The following is a 24,828-nucleotide window of genomic DNA, read 5'->3' as shown; positions in this document are numbered from 1 at the left end:
AGAGCTGGCGTCCTGCGTCGAGGCCCAATTCAAGCCTCAGGATGGCCTCCCCAGACTTCAGCGATCTAACCCAAAGTAGGTCCAGCGGCCCACAACGTGAGCGAAGGGATGGATGGTGCGGAGGGGTACACTTCCTAATCTACCCTATCCATTTACCTTTAAACTACCCCGGGGCTTTCAACAAGCGCCTCTCGCTTAAACTATTGGTTCTAACAACCCAGATTCCCGTCGCCTGTGTTGGTGTCCTCACAATTTCGGGCCTCGCCCCCAAATTTTCTCTCCGTGCCCTCACACGGTCTCATGGCTGGGACACGTGGCTCCCTTGGCAGGCACGACCCTCTGCCGATTCTCCGACAATGGCACCCCCGAGCACTACACTGCCTCCGAGCCTACCAGCTCCCTAAACACTGGGGAGTGCCCTCCCTGGCGACTCCCCTGAAACGCTCACGTGGCAGGCTGGCTTCCCGGGCCCCTTTCCGAGGGTCACCCGTGCCCACAACACTGCCCACGCGGCTAACGGCGCCCCGGGCCCCCGCATCATGCGAGCGCACCCGTGCCCACTACGCTATCCCGGCCCCCCATGGGCCCTTGGCCTACCACGGCCGACTAGCCTGGTGCCCGGGGTACTCACTCAGCGATACTCACCTTTCGCAGCCACGCTCCCAGCCCGTCAACAGGGCTCTTGCACCCCTCCAAATGGGTATCGAGCCTACATTCCCACCAACAACAAAACGACCTCCATTTTGTCAATTTGACTAACCCCCTTACTCACTCTACACTGACCCCAGGGTCCCTTGGACGGGAGTCACTCCTCCCCCCAATCACTCATCGCACCATGCATTCCACATTCGCTCCAAACACACAGACCCGCTGGCCTCACTCACTCAACGTGTCACAACTCTTCCACTCAACTCACCAACTCTTCAACACACACACCGCTGAACTCTGCCATCCTGCTGATTACTTCCCCTAACTACCTCGTGCTCCCTCGTCGTCCCTTGAACTATAGCACGTTCCTTTTAACACTACGTAGCAAAGCTACGTCTCCACTACACATCCACAGTCTGTCTCTGTCTCCAAATCCTAAAATTCCATCTCCCATCCTAAATCTGGCAACAATCCCTCTAACTAATCCATTCCACGGGCTCCATGAGGACTTACCCCTGCCCCATGAAGCCGGTCTCGCTAAGCTACCCCTTCCTCCTAACTAGTGTCATCCTGTGCCCAGGCAGGGGGGTCTTCCACCACATGCCAGGGAAATCCTGTTCACCCGAAAGCGAGGCTTGCTTTTTTTTTTCCTCGCGCAGCACCAGCGCGGCAACTCGCAACCTGCGCACCAGCGCGGCAATTCGCAGCCATGCACCTTTGGCGTGACGTCATGGCAGCTGCTCGCGTCCTTCGTCCTTCTTGGACGGTACCATCCGGCAGGGATTCACCCTCCTGCCGGATTCCAACCATGCACGCAGCCATGACGTCACCTGGCGCATAAAAAAACCACAAGCCCCGCGTCTCGAGGGGTTCCCCACGTGAACCCATGTGCTCTGCCCATTGGAGCTTAACACACGCCCGCGTGGAGAACCCGTCCGGTCCAAATCCGAAATCCTGCCTAAACTTTGTCCATCACGGGATCGACAACATCTACCGCTGGCGTTTCCGGACCGGGCTTCACTCCCACAAGCGAGCACGTGGGGGCCTCGTGCGTTGCACAGCACGGACCGCGCGCTCGCTGCCGTGTAAACCCGGCGCGGTTCTCAAAACATCTACGGCCGCTACTCGGCCCTTGTCCTTTTGTCGCCGTCTCACCCACGCACACCTGCGTGTTACGACGCTCACACTCCACTACATTAAACTCACATTCACACCGGGAGACGCGGCTGCATGCTCACGCATGCCGACCGACATCTCCCTCGCATGCCGCTCTCTTACACGCACGGTCTCCCTTACACACCGTGTGCTGGGAGGCACGTACTCCGGCACACTCGCCACCACACCACTCACACACGGGGGTGCACTGACACCTTGCACCACACACACCGGGACAACCACACTGGGGATTTGTGCACACCAAGGGTTTCTGGGGCCTCTATACCCCCCAAGCTCCTCGTGCACCCGTTCGCAGCACTCCTCCCCTCGAACTCGCAAAGCATGACCGAACCCACCTGGTCGTGAGTCGCCTCAAGGGGGCATACTCCCTCCCCTTGTTCCTGGAGGAGGCTATCCAGCTGCCCGCACCGGGTCCTGAAACAGTCCGCCAGCTCGCCCCCATTGTCCTCCACTAACTCTGTGTGTGTGCTCGTCCTTAACCCCGTCCAATTCACCCTCTATCTCCCGTGTCTCTGTACATGTATTAGTTTCTGTTGTCTCCTCGTGTCTATTAGTCTCTGCTTCTTTCTGGCGTCTTTCCCTTATCTTTACGTAGGTCAACCTTGCTTTCTCCTTAAGTCGCTCCCGTCCAGGTGGTACCAGGTCTCTTCGGAGAATCCTTGGCTATCGCTGGTTGGATTTTGTGTCCAACGAGCGGTTGCTGAGAGAGACTCGGATGAGATTTGTTACCTGCATAGTCCGTGAGCGTCAGTTGCGGCTGTATGGACATGTGGCTCGTTTTCCTGACGCTGATCCTGCTCACCAGATTCTCTCAGCGAGGGAGTCTCATGAGTGGAGGAGGCCAGTGGGCCGACCACGTGCTCGTGGTTGCAGCAGGTTGACCATCATCTCAAGGAGATGGGGATGGGCCTGGCATCTGCCTGGGGGAAGGCCAGACGGAGGCCCCTGGAGTACCGACGGAAAGTGGACGCAGCGACGCGCTGTTCTGGCACATGCTCCCATACCTTACCTGACCTGGCTCCCGTCCTTCCCTCTGTTTCACTCCTTGCTCTTTCACGATCTCCGCGTACCTCATCCTTGCTTTCCGTCTTAATTGTTCTTTTCTCTCCCTCCCAATTCCTTTCACCTCGTGTCTTATCTCCCTCGTGCATGTCTCCGTCACCCTAATTAGTTTTTCCCTCTCGGTCACCGTCACTGTTGCTCTCTCCGTCACCTTTACAAGTCTCGTCCAACACATCCCCCATATTAATTTGGTTGTTCCCGCCTTCACCGCGGGCCTGACAGCCGTTGCACTCCCTCCCAGCTCGTTTGCTCCCACACGTAGCGTCGCCATTTTGAGCTCCACTGACACTACAAGAGCCTTGTATCCCCAAAACTACAAACCTATCAGCTTACTTCAAATCATCAGCAAGGTCATGAAATCCATCTTCACAGTTAATGTGAAATCTTTCCTTTTCTTCAACAATCTCATCTCAGGTCACCAATTTAGTTTCAGACCACTCTTGGAGTACTGACTTCCTCCACACTCGTAGCCAACATGTGGCTCTCACCGGAACCCTTTCTTCTCCTCTCCCTGTCAATGCTGGAGTACCTACCACAAGGCAGAGTTCTGAGCCCAGTCCTATGCCTGATCTTCATCAATGATCTTACTGACTCTCGAGAAAATCCTCTCTATCTCTTTGCTGATGACTCTACCCTGTGTCATGACATCCCTCATCCTTCTGACAGATAGGCAGCAGCCTCTTCTCTCTCCCCAGACCTTGACAAATCACAAACTGGTCAAACACTTGGAACATGTCTTTCAATCCTGAGAAATCCCTCACACTCACTCACTCTCTCTCTGAAAGGACCGTTCCGCAAACCCTTCCACCTATTTTCTCCAACAACCCTCTCAAAGAGGGCCAGTCACTCAAACTCGCATATCAGCAATTATCTTTCCTGGGCAAACCACATTTCAAAGTTAGCCTCCAAAGCCAGCCACCAACTGGGCATCCTCCATTGTACAAAGTCCTTTCTTGGCACATCTGAACTGCTGTCCTCCTACAAGGCCTTCATCTGCAGCTTGATGGAGTACTGCTCTCCCCTCTGGGCTGGCTCCCCTGCCTCACATCTTGCTCAGCTTGATGCTGTGGAAACCAATGCCTTTAGAATTCTTGGAATCTCCCTCAATGAAGCTGAGTCTATGGGGTTATCACTTTGCCATCGCAGACAGGTCAGTGGTCTCTGTCTTCTACCACCTCCTTTCTGGTCTTGCACCCTCTGCTCTTTCCTTGCTTTGTCCTTCCAAGGTTTCTGCAGGACTCACACAGTCCACCATCAAACCCCCTTCTGGTGAAACAACCTAAATCCAGGATCACTGTTCACCATCACTCATTTATTCCTCTTTTTCCCCACCTGTGGAATAAACTGCCACATCCTCTTCAATCTCATTCTTCCCTCCAGGTCTTCAAGACTACTGTTCACCACCACCAATCCACAACAATGAGCTTTTTCTACCCTTGTTACCCCTACCCAAATCCCTCCTTGTTCCTTGTTTGGAGTTTCTTTCTGTATCCAACTTGGTCACTCCATGCATGCATGTTTTGCATTCTGTTTTTGTCTGTTATTATATATCCTGATCCGTTCAGTGTACTAGCTCTTCCAGGAGCCTTGACGATGTATCAAAAAAAGAGGCTTCTCATAAAATTATGTGCACATGCGGAACGGGCAGCAAGGCCCAGCTGTTTCCGCCGGTGCGCAGCATGCACATCCAAGGAGAGCAAGGACCAGCAAGAGAACAGAGAGAGGGTGACACAAGTGGCGGACAGACGCAGCACACTTCTTCGTGATCCGCCCCCACTCTCCGCATGCCCCACGCGCTACCTGGGCTCGCAATTTGTGCATTCTTGCCGCTTTGCGCAAAGCGCATCCATTTTTTTTTTCTTTTTAACACCCAATTTTCCACACAAAGATGTCGGTGTACTCTTTATATGGTTTGCAAGACTATTAATTGGCAATTCAAAATAATTAATGAGATTTAAACCATGGACTGAAACTATTTACTCGGATGGTAATGATTAACAAACTGAACCAACAGTGGTGCAAGCCAATGTCAGTTTGAGCAGTGGATCATTGCCTTCTTTTTATGAAATGTGAAATACCAATGAACAGCTCATCTCAAGACAATATATTTCAAGAATAATAACATATATTTAGGATTAAAATAAATGAAGATGATCAAGTATTGCATGTGTAGTGTTTCATTTCATGTTTTTTTTTATATGTTTATGACCTTTGCAAACATTCAAACGATTATTTTTTTTATATCCCTGCCACCACTTTCATTCCATTTTAAGGAGGATCTGAAATTAAATTACTCTCACACTCAAACAAACTCAACTTGACACTTCTGACTTTCTAGAATCAGACTCAGTTTTGTCAGTCACGTTTGTAGCTCTGTTACAAGGCTCCGAAGGAAAACAAACAAAAGCGGAAACGTGGAAACGAATGTGAATCAATCTGTCTACGGAACCCGATCAAGTGCAGTGCTTATCACAGAAATTATGGCTCCGACAGTTCAACGTTTCTGTGTCTTTTGCACCTGAAAGGTAGAAAAATCCTCCATCAGCTATGCCTGTACATCTTGCATTCAAGCAAGGGAAGGGTATTCCAACATGGTGGCCGCTTGACCCCAGAAGCATGTGCTGAAGGTTCGCTCCAGTTATATATATATATACAGTACAGCTCAGTGGGTGATACGCACTGATGTCTGTGTAGTGTGTTATCTCACTGATCTGTATATATGTGTATTTTGCTTTCTTTATAAACTCTTTTATATATTCCCTCTAAAAAAAAAACCCAACAGAAACAAGGAAAAATAACAATTAAAAAAATATATAAAAAGAGAGGGATGAAATCTCAAAAAAGAAAACAACCGAACAAGGTAGGAATGGCACCATATTGCGATGCCACATTACGACACCACAATCCTCTTACGGATTACCATCATGACATATTTTGACCTTTTGCTTTTGTTGTGGGATTGTGATGAATGAAGAAGAAGAATTAAGAACAATGAAGAATGGCACCACATTACAATGCCACAATACGACACAACAATCCTCTACTGGTTTCACATCACGATATATTTTGACATTTTACTTTTGTTGTGGGATTGTGATGGAGTATTGCTGTCATGCCTGATTTTCAAGCAGATGGAAGATGACCTATGGTAAATGACAGGGTTTAAAAGGGCAGAAAGAGGAAGTGTAAGAGCAGCAGAGCAGGTTTTTAGGACACTTGAGTTGATGCCGTCCGGTCCAGTTGCAGAGTCAAAGTCGAGGGTTGCCAGAAACTTTTCTACCTTTTCAGGTGCAAAAGACACAAACGTTGAACTGTCGTAGCCATAATTTCTGTCCTTGTATGAAAAAAGGGAATTGCCATTTCATATTTCAGGGAATTGTCCTCTAATTTATGTGAAGGGAGCAGTCCATCCATCCCTCCATTGAGACCATACTCTGTGCAGAGCATTGGTGCTGACTAAGCAGTCTCCTTGGCTATTGGGTACAATACTGGACGGATCACCACTCCGACACAGGGTACCAGTAAGCTGGTACTCATTTTGCTGGCCTTCGAAGGATGGCAGGCAGAGTCAACCGCACTTGGCATTAATTCAACAGCCAAGTGTGATTTGAACTCAGGATCCTAGGATCCCAAGCCCACCACCCTAACCATTAAGCCAACACCAGGCATAAGGGAGCAGTGTCTTATCTACAAATGGCTGTGAAGCACATATGATGTCACATATGCATTTTTATCAAAAGTAGACAAAATGAAACTGCCACCACAGAATTTACTGTGAAATTCACTGACGCTGCTTCTTAGAGTGTTTTTTTTTTCCTGTCCAACAAATATGACTGGCTCTTTCTTTCAGGTTCGTCTCAAAGACTCACTGGTCAGTTCACTGACCTTCCGACGTGCTCGGGACGGCGAGCTTGCTTGGGTGGATGGACAATTGGATATTCGTGCCAACACGAGCTTCCTTGCCACGGAGGAGGCAATAATTGAGGGGACGATGGCAATTGCGAATGTTACGACTACCCAAGATAAGGAGAAAAGCCTAAGTTTTTTGGATGATGATGAGGATAATGAAGAAGGAGAGGATGTGGAAGATGGTGGGGTGACTAGCAAAGACATCGGTGCTGATGCTGAAATCATACCAACACTGGAGCCACTGTCTCCCAGTAAGGTATTGTATCTCACCCGCTTTACTCATTGTTTGTGGTGATGGTGATGGTGGTGGTGGTGCTTGTGTAGTTCTTTTGCTCCATGCCTTAATTTAACTTCAGTCTTATTTTACATGAAGCAGAGATATTGAATGTTGCATATTCTCTTTATCACCACCAGAAACATAATTCAGGTAACTCTGCTGCGGATGCCCCAAAAATTCTCCAGGTTATATAAATACTATGGATGGTTCTACTATGGATGGTTAGTCCCCTACTGGTTTCACCGGAGGGAACGATATGTTTGCTATCCGTCCGTCCCACCTGTGGTTTTTATGCCAACGCTGACAAAGTGGCCAGTGGCATTGTTTTTGGGTTGTCCGTCTGTCCATACGTGCATCCCTGCTAATTTTCACTGTTTTCTCTGCAATCGCTTATCCGATTGACACTAAATTTTCACCGCAGGTGTGACTACTCATGCAGAATGTTTGTATGATAGTTATGATGTCATAGGTCACGTGGTGTGGCAGCCATGTTGGAAAAAAGTAAAAACTTTGGAGCTCTGTATCTCCAAAACCACTACAAGGAAAAAATTGAAACTTGGCACATGTGAAGAACTCCCCATGAGAAACAAGTAATTTTTTTTTGATGATGTCATAGGTGGCTTCGTTATGACATCATAAATGCATGCGTCGAATACTTCATCCGATCAGCATGAAAAATTTTCAGGGTCATCTATGGCTAAATTGTAATTGGGGGAAAAAAGTTGTTGACGTCATCGATCACGTGGTTTGGCAACCATATTGTTTTCAAAATATAAACCTTCAAAAATCTTCTTCTCCGAAACGGCTGCATCGATTGAGGCGAAACTTTACAGGTATGATTGCCTATCCATGAGGAACAAGTTCTCCAACTATGATAAAGGTCACATGGTTTGGCAGCCATATTGGATTTACCCTCAAACGTTTCAAAATCATAATCTCCGGAACAGCTTGACAGATCAAGGGAAGACTTCACCCACAACCCACATGTTCCCCAATCCTTTGGGATACTCGGGTGTTCACAAATAATTAATAGGTCACATGGTCTGGCAGCCATAGTAGTTTGAATTTTTTTTTTAATTTTTTTTTTTAATCTTTCTCTTGAACCGCTTCATCCATCGACGTGAAACTCCACAGTTGTATTATCGAGTAGCCATGTGGGATATATGTTTTAAATTTCAACCTGATTGGATGCATGGTCTGGCAGCTAGATTTATTTAATATTTTGAATCTGGAATCAGGGATTTAAATCAAACTTGGTACAAGTATGTATAATGATGTAATAATGTGGGCGGACGCATATCTAGCGATGTCTTTGAGTGCCCTTCTAGTTTTCAACTGAAACTTGGTACATGGATTTATTTTGATAAGTTACAAAACAAGTTCGAGTTTCAGGGAAGTTTGTCAATTTTTCACAGTTATGCCCTTTTTAGACTTAGAAAATATCACATTTTATACTTGGGTCAGTGTTCAGCTACTGTGTGTTGTGTGCTGCTGTGTCTGTGTGCGCATGTTATGTCCATATTTGTTTTTGCAATTCCCTGAACACCACATTTGCTTCTTCTTTTCAATATAACTGTGCAGTAACGAAGGCTCAGACTTCAGTTAAATAGCGAGAACTGAGTTTGGAGACTCTCAGAAATTAATTATATTGAATTAATTCACTGTGCCAATTTGAAAAGAATAATAAAGTAATTTTATGCTTGGGTGAATGAGTCCTTCACAATCCACATTCATCAATTCCATTTTATTTGTTGGATCACAGATTAATTTGCCGATTTGATGTACGCCGATGCATCTCAGGAAAGCAAAGGCGGCATATGTTCTCGAATGTAAAGTGTTGCTTATTTGAAATATCATTAATTATGTCTTTTCCGCCTTTCAAATATTTATATTTGGTCAAAGTGTTTTTCATTAATCCTACCTAGCAGCTTCCACATTGCTTTTTCCCTTCAGATCAGGTGACTTTCCGCTATTATGATGGATCTATATTTGGACGGCCATCTTGTTTTATTAAAAGGACCACGATCTGCTTCTCCTTGCAGCTCGTTGGCCACCAGGCAGTTTTTGTCAATGAGCCACGTCTGTCCGACTTTAAGCAGGTGCTACTTCGTGAAGGAATCCAGGCCGAGTTCATTGGTGGCGTCCTCGTTTGCAACAGTGTCCTGGCTGTCCGTCGGGTGAGTGTAACCTGTGCACCTCTCCCTTCTCTTCTGTGAAGGATGTTGTTTTCGATTTGTGAAGCAGCGTTTGTTTAATTTGTAATATGTAATACTACGTCGATGAACGATTACTCAGCTGGTCGCTTGCTTGCTTTTAAGCATTCTGGTCGCAGGTTTGATCTGTGGTGGGATTGAACTTCCTTGAATTGTATGACCATCAAATGTGGTGCGAGAAGTTGACACTGCATCGTAGAGCGCACTATCTTCCAAAGTAGGCAGAGATCTGGTATTCCTGATTACATTCCTGTAGACATTATAACATCCCATGTATATGTCATGGTCTATTAATCGTTAGTTGTTTTTTTTTCTTTTTGACATCCGCCACCGAAGGTTGGCGGAGGTTTTGTTTTCATCCCTGTCTGTTAGTTTGTCTGTCTCTGAGCACAATATCTCAAAAAGTTATGGCCGGATTAAGACGAAATTTGGTGGACAGGTTGGGTGTGTGACAAGAAATAATCGATTCCATTTTAGTGAAGATCCGAACACAGATCCTGATACGATAATTTTTTAATTTTTAAGTGATTCTTCACCAATGAGAGATGTGGCCAAAAACGAGATATAACATGATATTTCAAAAATGTATTGGGCCTGATATGTTCTCATGGATCAGGCATTGCGTGCGGAGGTAAGCGCTCTACGGAGTGTCCTTCTAGTGTGTTCCTGATATGTTAACTGTAGTGCATGTCTCTTGTTCAAAATTTGGCTTCATAAATGGACACGACGCACTTACGTACATATAAACACACACACACACACACACACACACACACACACACACACACACACACACACACACACACATGGAAGTGGATACTTTGAGACCTGAGAGGGCTCCGTTCCACCTTCTGAAACCCACATATGGAGATGACAACTAATGACGCGCACGCACGCACACACACACATACATACACACACACACACACACACACACACACACACACACACACACACACACACACACACACAGTCACACCCCCTCATGAAAGAGAGGCAAGACTGATTCAGAAACAATGACCAGGTGACTCAGGCACAGATCAAGGGGAAAAGAGTGGAAAAGGTGGATGATGGTCATAAAGACAAGGGAGAGCAGCAGAACGAGGGAGAGTATGATGAAGAGCAGCGTAGGTTAGAAGAAGAGTTTGCCAACAAAATAGAAGAGATGAAATTGATAAAACCAAGACAGAGACCAAAACTCCATTCGCTTCGAAAACAACAAGCACAAACATCTTAGTGAGGTGGACCAACGATTCAATGAGAAAAATAGGACCGACTGTCCTGAAGCTCATCTGGATCAGGAGCGACAGTCACTCAAACCTGCTGCAGACCCCCATAGACCCTGAATTTTTTAACGCCCTGAACAAACTTTGGTACATCAAGGGTGATGAAGGTTGTGGTCGTTTCATTGAAACGAGCCGAAACCCCGTCACAGACGGATTCCGTTCATTCAACCAACCTCACCAGCTCACCCACACTCGAGAGACATGGACTGGACAGGGCATGCTTGCCCCCGCCTACTCATCCCCCGCCCCATTCCCTACCCCGTCTCCCACCCCCGGCCAAAAATTTGCTTACCTTTCCCCCCGCCTCTTCACTCCTCGCCCCCGCCTCTTCATCCCCTGCCCCCGCCTCTTCACTCCTCGCCCCTGCCTCTTCACTCCTCGCCCCCGTCTCTTCACTCCCTGCCCCAGCCTCTTAATCCCCCGCCCCCTCTTCGCTCCACGTCCCCGCCTCTTCACTCTCTGCAACCGCCTCTTCATCCCCCGCTCCCGCCTCTTCACTCCCTGCCCCCGCCTCTTCACTCCCTGCCCCCGCCTCTTCACTCCTCGCCCCGCCTCTTCACTCCTCGCCCCACCTCTTCACTCCTCGCCCCCGTCTCAACGAAAAGTGTTTATTCTGCTTCAGATTTAGAAGTTGACTATTGCCACTATGTGCGATGCACTCTTACTGGTACGAAGTTTCTTTCAGTCCAGGTCACAGTACCGAGAAAAACGTGACGCGACCGCGAGGAGGAGCACAAAATTGGTCCTTCAGTATTAATATATAGATTCTGTGTATAGTTTGGAGAAGAGAGCAAATACCTATTTTAGAGAGACCGAACCCCCCCCCCCACCGAAGAAGACCGAAGAAGTTGAAATTGACCAAAGTATTTGGTCTCCATAATTCTTTATTTCACTGTTAATATTACAGAACCTTTGTTTTTGATTCAGAACTATAAAAATCCTTTTAAATCGGAATATAAAAATAAATGGCCTTGACAAAATTATTAACACCCTCGACTTTTAATTTAGTATCGCAGCCTTTGGGCAAAATAACTGCACTCAAGCACTTCCTGAAGCCATGAATGAGCTTCCTTCACCTATCGACTGGCAGTTTGTCCCACTCTTCTTGTACAAACTGCTCCAGTTCTCCCAGATTTGAAGGGTGCCTTCTCCCAACTGTTGTTTTCACATCTCCCCACAGGTGTTCAATGGGATTTGGATCTGGACTCATTGCTGGCCACTTCAGAACAGAACAGCATTTTGTCTTGAACCATTCCTGGGTGCTTTTTGAAGTGCGTGTTGGGGTCATTGTCCTGCTGCAAGACCCATGACCTTCGATGGAGACCCAGCTTTCTGACACTTGGTTGAACATTGCGCTCCAAAATGGCTTGGTAATCTGATTTCATGATGCCATGCACACATTCAAGGCACCCAGTGCCAGAGGCAGCACAGCAACCTCAAAACATCACTGAACCTCCTCCATGTTTGATTGTAGGGAAGGTGTTCTTTTCTTTGAAGGTTTCATTTTGTTCTCTGTAAACATCAGATGATGTGCTTTTCCAAAGAACTCTAATTTGGTCTCATCTGTCGACAGGACATGCTCCCAGAAGGATTTTGGCTTGTTCAGGTGTGTTTGGAAAAAACTCCAGTCGGGCCTTCCTATGTATCTTTCTCAGTGGTGGGATCCTCCTGGGTCTCCTATCATATAACCCCCTTTCATTGAGTTGGCGACGAATGGTGTGAGTTGAAACTGTCAACTTGAAGGTTAGCTTGTGTCTGAAGGTCAGCTTGAATCTGTTTGCCAGTTGATCGAGGTGCTTTCTCCACCATTCGAACAATCCTTCACTGCAATCTTCCATCAAGTTTTCTCTTGTGGCCACGTCCAAGGAGGTTGGCTGCAGTGCCATGGGCCTTAAACTTCCTGATAACATTGCGTTCGGGGGACACAGGAACATCAAGGTCGCTGGAGATGGACTGGTAGCCTTGGGATTGTCCATGCTTGGCTACAATATTGTGTCTGACCTCCTCAGACAATTCTCTGGTTTTCTTTCTTTTCTCCATGCTCATTACGGTACAAACATTGACCCAAAACAGCAGAATGACTTCTTTTCTCTATTCAAACTGGTTGAATGAGTGGTTTTTTATATTGAAAGCACCTGCAAGTCACCACAGGTGAGTTCAATTCCAAAGTAAAGGAGAATCACCTGCTTGAAATCTAATTATTTCTAACAACTTCTAAAAGGTACCAATAATATTTTCCGGGCCATTTTAGGATTTCTCTGTGGAATAAGCTGAGATATAGTAATATTTTTCAGCTTTTTTTGTTTTGTTCCACTGCAAACCAAAGAAATTACACATGTGGATACCAAAAGATGTTTTTATTTCAACAATTTTCTGAAAGAGATGGTGCATTATTTGAAAAAGTGCAAGGGTGCCAATATTTTCGGCCACTGCTGTCCCTTCGTTAGGCATCAGATATGAAGCTCGTGGCCAAGTTTCATCAAAATGGTGTTTGGTTCAAACAATAATGACTGAAGTGTTTACGGACTGACTGACTGACTGACTGACTCACTCTCTCACCTACGGACACTGCTCGATTGCATAAGCTCACCTGACTAAAGTCCAGGTGAGCTAAAAAAAAAAAAGATTTCAAAATCATCCACCTTTAAAGAAATCGATATCGTGTGTTTTGCAGCAGCACTATTCATTCAAGAATAAGTAATGGGCAAACAACACCAGAAGAGGAAAAAAAAAAAAAAAAGGCCCTACAAATAGAAGGCAAATCCCACCATGGGAACAGAGATTGGAGACACAAAGAGAGCAACTGAGGAAGGAAGTAGGTCAGATACAACAGTTCAGGAAAGGAAACAGAAGCCGAAAACCAAAAAAAAATCCAAACAATAAAAAACAAATACAAAATCGAAAACAAAGACCTCGTGTGCTTTGGTGCAGCAAACAATCTGAAAATAGAAATGATAGCAAGGAAGATTAATCAAACCTGAGGAAGCAAACAACAGGAGAAAACAAAACCACATGGTTGTGAGTAACCCGAAGAGATTCGAACACGAATTAGGGAAACAAAAGCAGAATGTGTCAACTCCCAACTTAAAAAGAAAAACTCAAAAAATTCTGGAAATGGATCTTTGAAGATCAAATGGAACATAACAAGGAAAGCAGAATGGATCCCAGACTTGGAAAAGAAGAAGCAACGTCTCATGGAAATGCCCCCAGTGATTATTACCCTCACCGGAGGAGAGGATATTATTGCATCTGGGTCTCTTTGTCTGTCTGTCTGTCTGTGTGTTTACTACTTACAAAATCGAAGATTTTTAAATCTTGTTTGTCCTTGTTAAATCTTGTTAAATCGAAGATAAATAAGTCAGTCGATTTTGTTAATCTGTCTGTTTGTTTGTTTGTTTGTCCTCTGTTTATCGCCTATAGGTCACAATTCCAAACCGATCATCACGAAACTTCACCACGTTGTACAGGTAGTCTCTCTCAACTGAGAAGCCGATTGATTTTGAGGTCCAAGGCCATCTTGAGGTCGAATTTCTTAAATCGTCATTTTTCATCCGATTGACTTGAAATTTGAGCAAAATTTGCATATTGCATCATTGGATTGGGAAACCAACTATTTTTGATGTCAAAAGGTCAAAGGTCCACACAAGGTCAAACTTCTAAAATCGTCATTTTTTATCTGATTAACCTGAAAATTAAGCAGCAATTGCATAGTGCATCACAGAATTTGGAAACCAACCATTTTAGAGGTGAAAAGGTTAAACTTCTGAAATCATCACTTTCAATCTGAACAAGTTCGAATTACGAACATACCCCGTGGGAGTTCATTCGTACAACTCTCAGGTGAGCGAGAGCACGGACGACGGATAGTTTTGAAATTTGGTAAGATTTTCATCACATCAGAAAAAGAAACCAGAACACCTCACAAGAGTGAGGTTAGTTTCATATCATCATTTGCGACTGAATTTTGCATTGGGCATCGCCCAGCACATAAAAAAAAATTAAAAAAAAAAGTAAGGAGACTTTAAATCTTTTAGGGACTTTTAAATCAATTTAATAGAGGACGGACTCGCACTTTGGGCTTCATTAATGTATTGCGAATGGTTTCTAGAATATACCTGTCAAGTTTGGTTCGGTTCCGTTCACTTATAACCAAGAAATAATTTTAATAAAATGGCCCGAAAGGGCCGGAATAGCACTTTGGGCTCAGTTACTGCCTGGGGAATGGTCCCGAGAATATACCTGTCAAGTTTGGTTCGGTTCCGTTCACTTATAACCAAGAAATAACAATTTTAATAAAATGGGCCGAAAGGGCCGTTTCTCAACCCAAAGGGCCGGACTCGCACTTTGGGCTTCATCAATGTATTGCGAATGGTTTCTAGAATATACCTGTCAAGTTTGGTTCGGTTCCGTTCACGAATAACCAATAAATAGTAATTTTAATAAAATGAACCGAAAGGACTGTTTTTCGGCCAAAAGGGCCGGAATCACGCTTTGGGCTCAGTTATTGCTTGGGGAATGGTCTCTAGAATATACCTGTCAAGTTTGGTTCAGTTCTGTTCACTAATAACCGAGAAATAACAATTTTAATAAAATGGGCCGAAAGGGCCGTTTCTCAACCCAAAGGGCCGGAATAGCACTTTGGGCTCAGTTACTGCCTGGGGAATGGTCTCTAGAATATACCTGTCAAGTTTGGTTCGGTTCCGTTCACTTATAACCAAGAAATAACAATTTTAATAAAATGGCACGAAAGGGCCGGAATAGCACTTTGGGCTCAGTTACTGCCTGGGGAATGGTCTCTAGAATATACCTGTCAAGTTTGGTTCGGTTCCGTTCACTTATAACCAAGAAATAACAATTTTAATAAAATGGCCCGAAAGGGCCGTTTCTCAACCCAAAGGGCCGGACTCGCACTTTGGGCTCAGTTACTGCCTGGGGAATGGTCCCGAGAATATACCTGTCAAGTTTGGTTCGGTTCCGTTCACTTATAACCAAGAAATAACAATTTTAATAAAATGGCCCGAAAGAGCCGTTTCTCAACCCAAAGGGCCGGACTCGCACTTTGGGCTCAGTTACTGCCTGGGGAATGGTCTCTAGAATATACCTGTCAAGTTTGGTTCGGTTTCGTTCACTTATAACCAAGAAATAACAATTTTAATAAAATGGCCCCAAAGGGCCGGAATAGCACTTTGAGCTCAGTAACTGCCTGGGGAATGGTCCCGAGAATATACCTGTCAAGTTTGGTTCGGTTCCGTTCACTTATAACCAAGAAATAACAATTTTAATAAAATGGCCCGAAAGGGCCGTTTCTCGGCCCAAAGGGCCGGAATAGCACTTTGGGCTCAGTTACTGCCTGGGGGAATGGTCTCTAGAATATACCTGTCAAGTTTGGTTCAGTTCTGTTCACTAATAACCGAGAAATAATTTTAATAAAATGGGCCGAAAGGGCCGTTTCTCAGCCCAAATGGCCGGATGGCACTTTGGGCTCAGTTACTGCCTGCAAATATGTGTCTAGTATATGCCTGTCGATTTTCATCGAATTCTGTTCACGAATAATGGAGAAATAGACGTTCAAATGAACTGTACACAAGAAACTAGAAAGGGCACTCAGTAGAGCGCATACCTTCGCCAACGCTACATTTTGCCCCCCCCCCCCAGAAACCGTTGATTGTGAGGGTATTTAATCCCATACCACAAGTGTTATGATGGCTTAAAAACATTAAATTTCCTGCTGTTTGACACCGATTCACGTACATTGTACAATTTCTGTATGAACTCCCTGACCTTTTTGGGTGTCGGTGTCAAGTCAATCTGATGACAACTGGTCACATTATAAGAAATCAAATATTACACATCACAGGATAGGGAATTGAATTGTAAACATTTTGAATCTACTTACATGCAAATTGTATAAGAATTGACCGTGTTATGATAATAAAGGTCGTTGACCCTCCTGACCTTTGACCCAAACCGCTAACAAAGGTAATGACGTCATTGTGTCATATTGTATATCACAAGATTGGGCATTGAATTCACAACATTTTGGCATTGGTTGCATGCAAATTGGATAAAAATCGACCGCACTATGGCAAAATGACGATTTTGACCTTTTCATGACCTCGACCTTGACCTTTGTACTCTTAATTTTGTAATTGGTATTAGAGTGTGGGGAACAGAACAGTCAACATTTTGGTTTTGGTTTCATGCAAATCGGATAAGAATTGACCGTGTTATGACTAAAACCGCACATTTTGCAATGTCGTGACCCCCCCTGACCTTTGACTCCCAACCGCTAATAAGGGTTATTACGTCATTGTGTCATGGGGCATTGAATTCTGAACATTTTAGCATTAGTTGCATGCAAATTGGATACAAATTGACTGCGCTATGGTAAAAAGACGATTTTGACCTTTTCATGACCTTGACCTTGACCCTTGACCCGATCGCTCCTAAAATCTAATCAAATGGTCCTCGGATAATAACCAATCATCCCACCAAATTTGCTGTGATTCAGTTCAAAACTTTTGGAGTAATGTGAATAACAAACAAACAAACAAAAACACATATTCACAAATAAATAAATAAATACACAGCGATCAAAACATAACCTTCGCAACAAAGTTTGCGAAGGTAAAGAGAGAACGCGAGCGGTGCTTCGACACCGTGGGGTGGAAGACCCCACGGGGTAAAAAAAAATAATCAATTTTCATCTGATTGACCTGAGCTTTGATTAAGATTGTCAATTTTAATCTTAATAAAATGGACAGTTTGATGTATCCATGGTAATCTTTGGAGAAGGGGGCTGGATTTTGCAAGTATCGTGCTCTGCACGATGTCTTTTTCTTCTTTGTTTGTTTGTCTGTTTTTCTGTCGGCACAGAACTTTCGTGGTTTTCTCCCCAACCGCTTGTCGTATTGAGACAAAATTTTCACCATTGGAGCGACTACTCATGTCGAATGTTTTAATGATATTTATGACGTGATAGGTCATGTGGTGTATGCAGCCACGTTTGAAAAATGGAAAAAATTTGGACTTCTGTATCTCTGGAACCACATGAAGGAAAAAATTGAAACTTGGCACATGGCAAGTACTCCTCATGGGAAATAAGTGATTTTTTTTTTTTGTTTTATAACGTCACAATTTCATACGTAGAATGTGACATCCGATCAACATTAACATTTTTGAGGGTCATCCCAGGATAAATTCGTCCACACACAGAAAAAACTTTATGATGCCATCAGTCACGTGATTCGGCAGCCATATTGTTAAAAAAAAGTCTTCTCTGAAATAGCTGAACAGATCAAGGCGAAACTTTACATGCATGACCGCCAATCCATGTCATAAAACATTCACACACATGATGTCATAGGTTATGTGATTTGGCAGCCATATTGTATTTACTATGAAACCGATAATTTTTCTTCTCCAGAACGGCTGGACAGATCGAGGGCAAACTTCACACAAATGTTCCCCAAGCCTTGTGTATACCAGGGTGTTCATTGATGTCACATGGTCTGGCAGCCATATTCGATTGAGCGAAAATATTTTTCAAAATATTTCGCTTGAACCGCTTAATCAATCGATGTGAAACTTCACAATTATGAACTCGTCGTAATGGGGGGGTGTATGTTTTAAATTTCAACCAGATGGGACACATGGTCTGGCAGCGAGAATTATTTACTTTTTTTGAATCTGGGTTTTTTTTGTTGTTGTTTTGATTTTTTTTAATAAGGCTCACTTGCCTGTGCCTGGATGGGTTTGTGGGTAGAGGAGTAGCAGTTGAACCTCAAATCCTACCCAGGTTCCTCCTGATGATGTCTTCTTTTCTTTCTGCTTCTTCAGGTTCCTTCTGATGCTTCCAATGCAGGACTGTACCTATCTGGTCTTCCATGTGATTTGAATTGAATTTATTTTTTATCCCATTCTGAATTCAATTAAATAATAAATATCATGGGTCAGGGTCAAGTGTCCGATCAAATCAAGGTTGCATCAAAGCAAGACATCTTGGTATCCGGTCAACACTGCCAGTAGTTATAAAGTGGCAGTTCTAGTGTAGTTCAGTGCACAAACACCACACAAAATACACCACACAAAACTACACAAACACCATATAAAACAAGTTCTGGTCGGGGTCTTAAATCTCTGATTTCTCTTTTTCTTGTTGATAAAAATAAATTAGAAAACAATTTCAAAAAATGCCAAACTTTAAAAGCCCAGGCCCAGATGGAATTCCAAATTTCTGGTTAAAACAACTTGATGCTCTCAACAATCACTACGCCAGGACATTCAATGAACTGATCCAAGAGGAAAAGGAAGTGGATGAATGGCTCGTAGAAGGAAACACGTTTCTCATCCCAAAATCTGAAGAAACCCAACTTCCTCACAAATACCGGCCTATAACATACCTTCCAACGACATTAAACTTTGAACAGGAATCATTTCAGAAATTATGTACCATCACCTCACACAAGGAGGTTTGGAGGCAGAACAAAAGGGATGTAAGAGAGGTTGTTATGGAACAATTCACTACCTACTAATGAACAAGGCCACACTTGAAAATTGCAAAACACAGACCCAAATTGTCTAGCACCTTGATAGATTATAAAAAAATCTTTCGACAGTGTCCCACGTTCGTGGATGATAAAATGCATGTAAATATACAAGATCAATCTCCAAATAATCAAACTCATTGAGAAAACAATGGACCTCTGGAATACCACATTGATATTACAGCACTCAGAAGGAAATATCGAAATATCAGATGTGAAGATACCGCCTGGGATCTTCCAGGGAGACAGTCTTTCCCCCCCTCCCCCCCGTCTTGTTTTGTCTGACTCTGGACCCCATGAGTAACCTCATCAACAAACAAAGACATGGATACACCCTAACAACCATTAGAAGAACATCCAAAGAAACAGGAATTGTGACACACCTACTATGCATGGATGATTTAAATCTCTTCGCACCGAATAATGAAAAATTGACAGAACAGCTGAAACTTGTAAATGGTTCTGTAAGGACATTCAAATGGAATTTGGACTCGATAAGTGTGCCAAACGAACCTCTCCCCAAGAAACAAAATCAAATCCATAAACCAACTCACAGTACCAGTGTTCCATTACAGCTGTGGGATAATAAACTGGCCCCAATCAGAAATCAATAAGTTAGACATCAAATCAAGAAAACTCCTCACCATCCACAAAATGTTCCACAAAAACCAGTGCATCCCAAGAATGTACCTGCAAAGACAAGAGGGAGGGAGCGGCCTGATGGAACTCAACCAGGTGCACAGAGCGACAAGTGTTGGACTCGCTGCATTTGTGAAATGCTCAACATATTATCGGATTTAATTTGGATTGGACCGAGTTGGGATCAACAAAGAATGCTCATTGGAATGACGAAGAAGAGGTCAGCTCAAATGGGACAGATAACAAATTATAAATGTCCAAGATCAAGGACACTGCACTAATGGATTTAAAAAGATGACTGGACTGAGCCATACGGACAAGTGTCGGTTCTGCAAGACAGAAACAGGAAGTAGTAGGCACCTGCTTTCAGGATGCAAAAAACTTTAAGAACAACTTTACACACAACGGCACAACAAAGTATGCAAAGTAATTCATCGGCATATCTGCAAAATTTTCAACATCCCATTTCCAGAAAACTCATGGAAACACGAACCAAGGAAAATCATTGAAAATATAGACGTCAAGCTCGTGTTCCACCTGATGATCCCATCGAGCATGAACATAGAAAAAGCCTTGTGACCGGACATCGTTCTCAGGAACAAAAAGGAGAAGACAGCATTGCTGATTGAGATATCAGTACCCAGCAACTTTGGCTTAAATAATGTGGAAATCAAGAAAATAACCAAATACCACAACCTCAAAAATGAGATCAAGAGATTTTGGAAGCTAAAGAGTGTCGAAATTGCACCACCAATGATAATTGGAGCAACAGGAATAATAAAGAACCTCACTGAGATTTTCAAAACCATCCTCGGGAATATTACCACAAATGAACAGCTATTGGAGGCAGTCCGGGGTTTAGTGAATATCCTGAAAAGAGCCCTCGGAACAAAACTCTGAGAACAAAAAAGTTGAACAGCTTGGTCCATGAACTGTGATCCCTTAAGGCCCAGTCACACCTTCACGTTTTAGCCAGCAATGGCAACGTATCAAAATGTATGTAAAACGCTGGCTTACGCTGAACTTTTGATGTTTTTTTTAAAAGATTCGGACATATTCATAACGAGTTGGTCGTATGCATAACATATTAGTAACGGACACAGAACATTTCGTTGTCTTATCGATAACTTGTACCAACGAATGCTTAGCTTGTTGTTGGCGTTCACAACCTATGCCCAACGATAGTCTAACTTATGCATAGCGCGCTGCACGTATCGCCGACGATCACGTGGCATAGCCTATTAAAAGGCTGCCGCACAATGATTCAAATCATAACTGCCAGAGAAATGGAAGTGTCAACATCGCAGTCACACCTTGGCGATCTTGCCAGCGTATGCTGACCTCTGAAAAATGCGTCTAAACGCTGGCGCACTTCGAATACGGTATGGGTAAGTTTGGTATACGTGAATAGAATGCTAAAGTACGCTATGATATGTCGTAGTAAGTGGAGTACGTCTTGTACTTTTAAACGTGTTAAACATTTTACGACGTACTTGCCGTATGCCTCACATGTTCCGCATGCGATGGGAATAAGTTGTACGCACGTTACGCGCTCGTTGGCACACGTCGACAAAAGTTACTTGTAAGTTAATCATAAGTCAAAACACGTCAATGTAATGGTTAGTGTCAGTGTTCCAGACTCCCTGGTTTTTTTTCTTCGGTATGACTGTGATGTTGACACTTCGATTTCTAGTGCGGTTATAATATAATATAATTAATAGGCTGCCGCTCAACGATTTAAATCATAACCGCACTAGAAATATAAGTGTCAACATCACCGTCATACCGAAGAAAAAAGAATAAAAAAAAAAACCAGGGAGTCTGGAACACTGACGCTAACCATTACATTGACGTGTTTCGACTTAAGAGTAACTTACGAGTAACTTGTGTCGACGTGTGTCAACGATCGCGTAACGTGCCTACAACACGTTACTCATAGGTTAGAAATAAGTTTCGGGTACGCTAAACATTACCTCGATGTGTTTCTACTTATGATGAACTTACAATTAACGTGTGTCGACGTGTGTCAACGATCGCATAACGTGCCTACAACTTATGGCCAGCGTAGCGGAACTTGTGAGTCATACGCTGGCATAAGTCGTAAAATTTCAAGCATGAAAAAAATTTGAGGACAACCACAAAGTACAACGATGAAAGCCAGCGTACTACGACGTATGGCAGTGTTTTTCAGCGTGCTCTTAATGTTTCCAAAACGTACCCATCACGTATTCGACGTGTGCCAGCGTTTTAGACAAATTTTTCAAAAATCGGCAAAAGCTGGCTAAAACGTCAAGGTGTGACTGGGCCTTTACCGAAGCGAAGGTGGAGACCTTGGGTCTCGGAGGACTTTGTCCAATCTCCTCAAACCTACAAGTGGAGATAACAGCCAATGAGACACACACACACACACACACACACACACACACACACACACACACACACACACACACACACACACACACACACACACACACACACACACACACACACACACACACACACACACACACACACACACACACCTGTCTTGTTGTGTAAAGCAATCTTTAAACTTTTAATCTGAGCTCTAACTTGATCTGTCATTTTGTTTTCCTCTTCAGACTGAAGCTGGAAAGATTGGTCTGGAAGGATGCGTTTGTGAAGATTACTACAAGGTCCGCGATCTGCTTTATCGACAGTATGCCATCATTTGATGCGTTGTACATGATGAGTAAAACTTCATCTTTTAATGTTGCGTCAAGCTTTGTTATTTGCAGTTACGTCTGACGGGCATTGGAGCAAAATATTTCGGTGTCGTTGTTGGATTTTTGGTTCGATAGGTGCGTAATCCCATGGAGGTGGATGGATACTTTGTGAGCTCGCTATCACAAATACAATTTACAGAAAATTCACATTTACCACCCCATTCTCACCAAGCCTGATACAGCCAGCCTAATATTTGTACCAGGTTGGATTTGTGTGTCAGCAAAACTGGAATAAATAAATAAATTGTTTGTTTGTTTAAAATATTTGGCCAATTCCTTTTTTTTTTCTTCTGTTGTTTTACAAGCAGTGTTTCCTTCTGTTTTTAAATTATACACATCAGCCAGTAATACGTGTGTGCATTTATTTGCAATTAGAAAACGATCAAACACCGATTCCTTCTCATTTCACAATGGTAATATTTGCCTTGGCAGTAACAGACTGGCAACTGTGAGATGGAATCGAAGTTCCCCGTACGTGGGCATTTTCAATTTGCTGTCCTCAACTGCACGATGATTTATTGAGTTTTTGATAGAATGTAATCGCCAATTTCAGCACACAAATGGTGACCTGTGTGGGCGGCAAAGGAAGTAAGAATGGGAAAAAATTACCTTAAAGGGTGCTTGATCTGCCTTAAATAAAAGGTTAAAACTGACGTTTCGGGCCTTACCGGACTCTTCGTCGGAGCAAAAGAGAGAGCAATTGAGGCAGAGGTTTTTCCTGTTTGAATGTCTGCCCACTTTTCTCTCTCTCAGTCTCAGTCTCAGTCTCAGTCTCAGTCTCAGTCTCAGTCTCAGTCTCAGTCTCAGTCTCTCTCTCTCTCTCTCTCTCTCTCTCTCTCTCTCTCTCTCTCTCTCTCTCTCTCTCTCTCTCTCTCTCTCTCTCTCTCTCTCTCTCTCTCTCTCTCTCTCTCTCTCTCTCTCTCTCTCTCTCTCTCTCTCTCTCTCTCTCTCTCTCTCTCTCTCTCTCTCTCTCTCTCTCTCTCTCTCTCTCTCTCTCTCTCTCTCTCTCTCTCTCTCCTCTCTCTCTCTCTCTCTCTCTCTCTCTCTCTCTCTCTCTCTCTCTCTCTCTCTCTCTCTCTCTCTCTCTCTCTCTCTCTCTCTCTCTCTCTCTCTCTCTCTCTCTCTCTCTCTCTCTCTCTCTCTCTCTCTCTCTCTCTCTCTGTCTCTTTTTCAAGGCAGATAAACTGTCGTTTAAGGTAATTTAAAAATATATATATTTTCTTCGTTTTTAATACTTGTACGTTGTGAAATTTTGTGAATGACAGCGAATACAATTTCACTAATTTGTCACGTGCTGGGTTTTTTTTTTTTTGTTTCAACGCTGAATTTGTGAAACAATAACGATTTTTTAACCATCTTCGTTGTACTAATTGCACAAAGTTGATTTCTGACAGGGAACATTATTATATACCTTGTGTTTGATCCCAACATGGCATAATGATGAGTTTTCAAAGCGCTAATCGTTCCTTCCTGCCTCGGCTCGGACAAATGAGCAAATTGTCAGCAACGTGTGCTGATAGTGATAGGTTTTTAACCTCGAGAGTAACAGAGGAAGTAAAGCTCTTTTTCTTTTTACACTTTTGGTGTTTCTAAAAAAAAAAGAAATTTTATGAAGGGGATGCAGTAGATAAGGTGACCTGAACTTCCTCTACCAAAGCCATTCACAATTCAAACCTTTACTTTATTGAAAAATGTATTGCTTGCTTTGTCACGTGACAGCAGATGGTCTTTTGTACATATTTATTTTCTCAGTAAAGAAGACATGCGTCAAAATGCTTTTGATCAAATATTAATGATGTAAGCATTTGTTTGTTTTGGTTTTTTTTATACAATTAGCATCGGCATTTGCTCAAATTTCCCATGCTGTACCATTTCGTTGTGACTGTTATGCAGTGATATGAATGGTTCTTACATTGTATTTAAATTAGGCACATTAAACATGTTTCATCAACATTTCTTTTTACATTTCTCCATACTGCTGATAATAATGCAAAAATATACGAAACACTTGGGTTGACATTATGGGTTGGCATGTAGCTTTCGATGTTTGAGAGTCAGAAGAAATAAAGATAGGAACCCAAAGGTTAGAAAATGAGGGTTGAGGTGGACAGAGAGGGTTTTTAATCCCATGAGAATGCACCCCCAGTTATCTTCCGATTCCAGTCTCGTTTATGAATATTCCAATAATGAGACTATCAGTTGGAATCTCCTGAATATTTGAACAGTTTCTGGTTGAGACTATTCGTACCTAACCAAGTCCACACTTTATGTTCACAACTGTTTTGGTCGGCTCTTTTCATGTTTCCATCTGCGTACTTAGCTCATGAT

The 24,828-nt window shown here is 43.6% G+C and overlaps 1 protein-coding gene across 1 annotated transcript in view; it reads left to right on the top strand.

Moving 5' to 3' along the window:
* CPSF2 (cleavage and polyadenylation specific factor 2) overlaps positions 1-24,453 on the top strand; it is a 68,952-nt gene extending 44,499 nt beyond the window's left edge. Inside the window, exons 14-16 of the mRNA XM_085893986.1 lie at positions 6,737-7,051; positions 9,115-9,249; positions 22,357-24,453. Of these exons, the coding sequence (XP_085750112.1) occupies positions 6,737-7,051; positions 9,115-9,249; positions 22,357-22,449 (543 nt within the window). The 3' untranslated portion in view covers positions 22,450-24,453. The remainder of the gene's footprint in view (positions 1-6,736; positions 7,052-9,114; positions 9,250-22,356) is intronic.
* Positions 24,454-24,828: the final 375 nt, after the last annotated feature.

This window comes from Eptatretus burgeri, chromosome 9, assembly GCF_056783735.1.
Source record: "Eptatretus burgeri isolate ZD-2024b chromosome 9, Ebu_testis_v1, whole genome shotgun sequence".
Classification (NCBI taxonomy): domain Eukaryota; kingdom Metazoa; phylum Chordata; class Myxini; order Myxiniformes; family Myxinidae; genus Eptatretus; species Eptatretus burgeri.
This window is presented reverse-complemented; position numbering and strand designations above follow the sequence as displayed.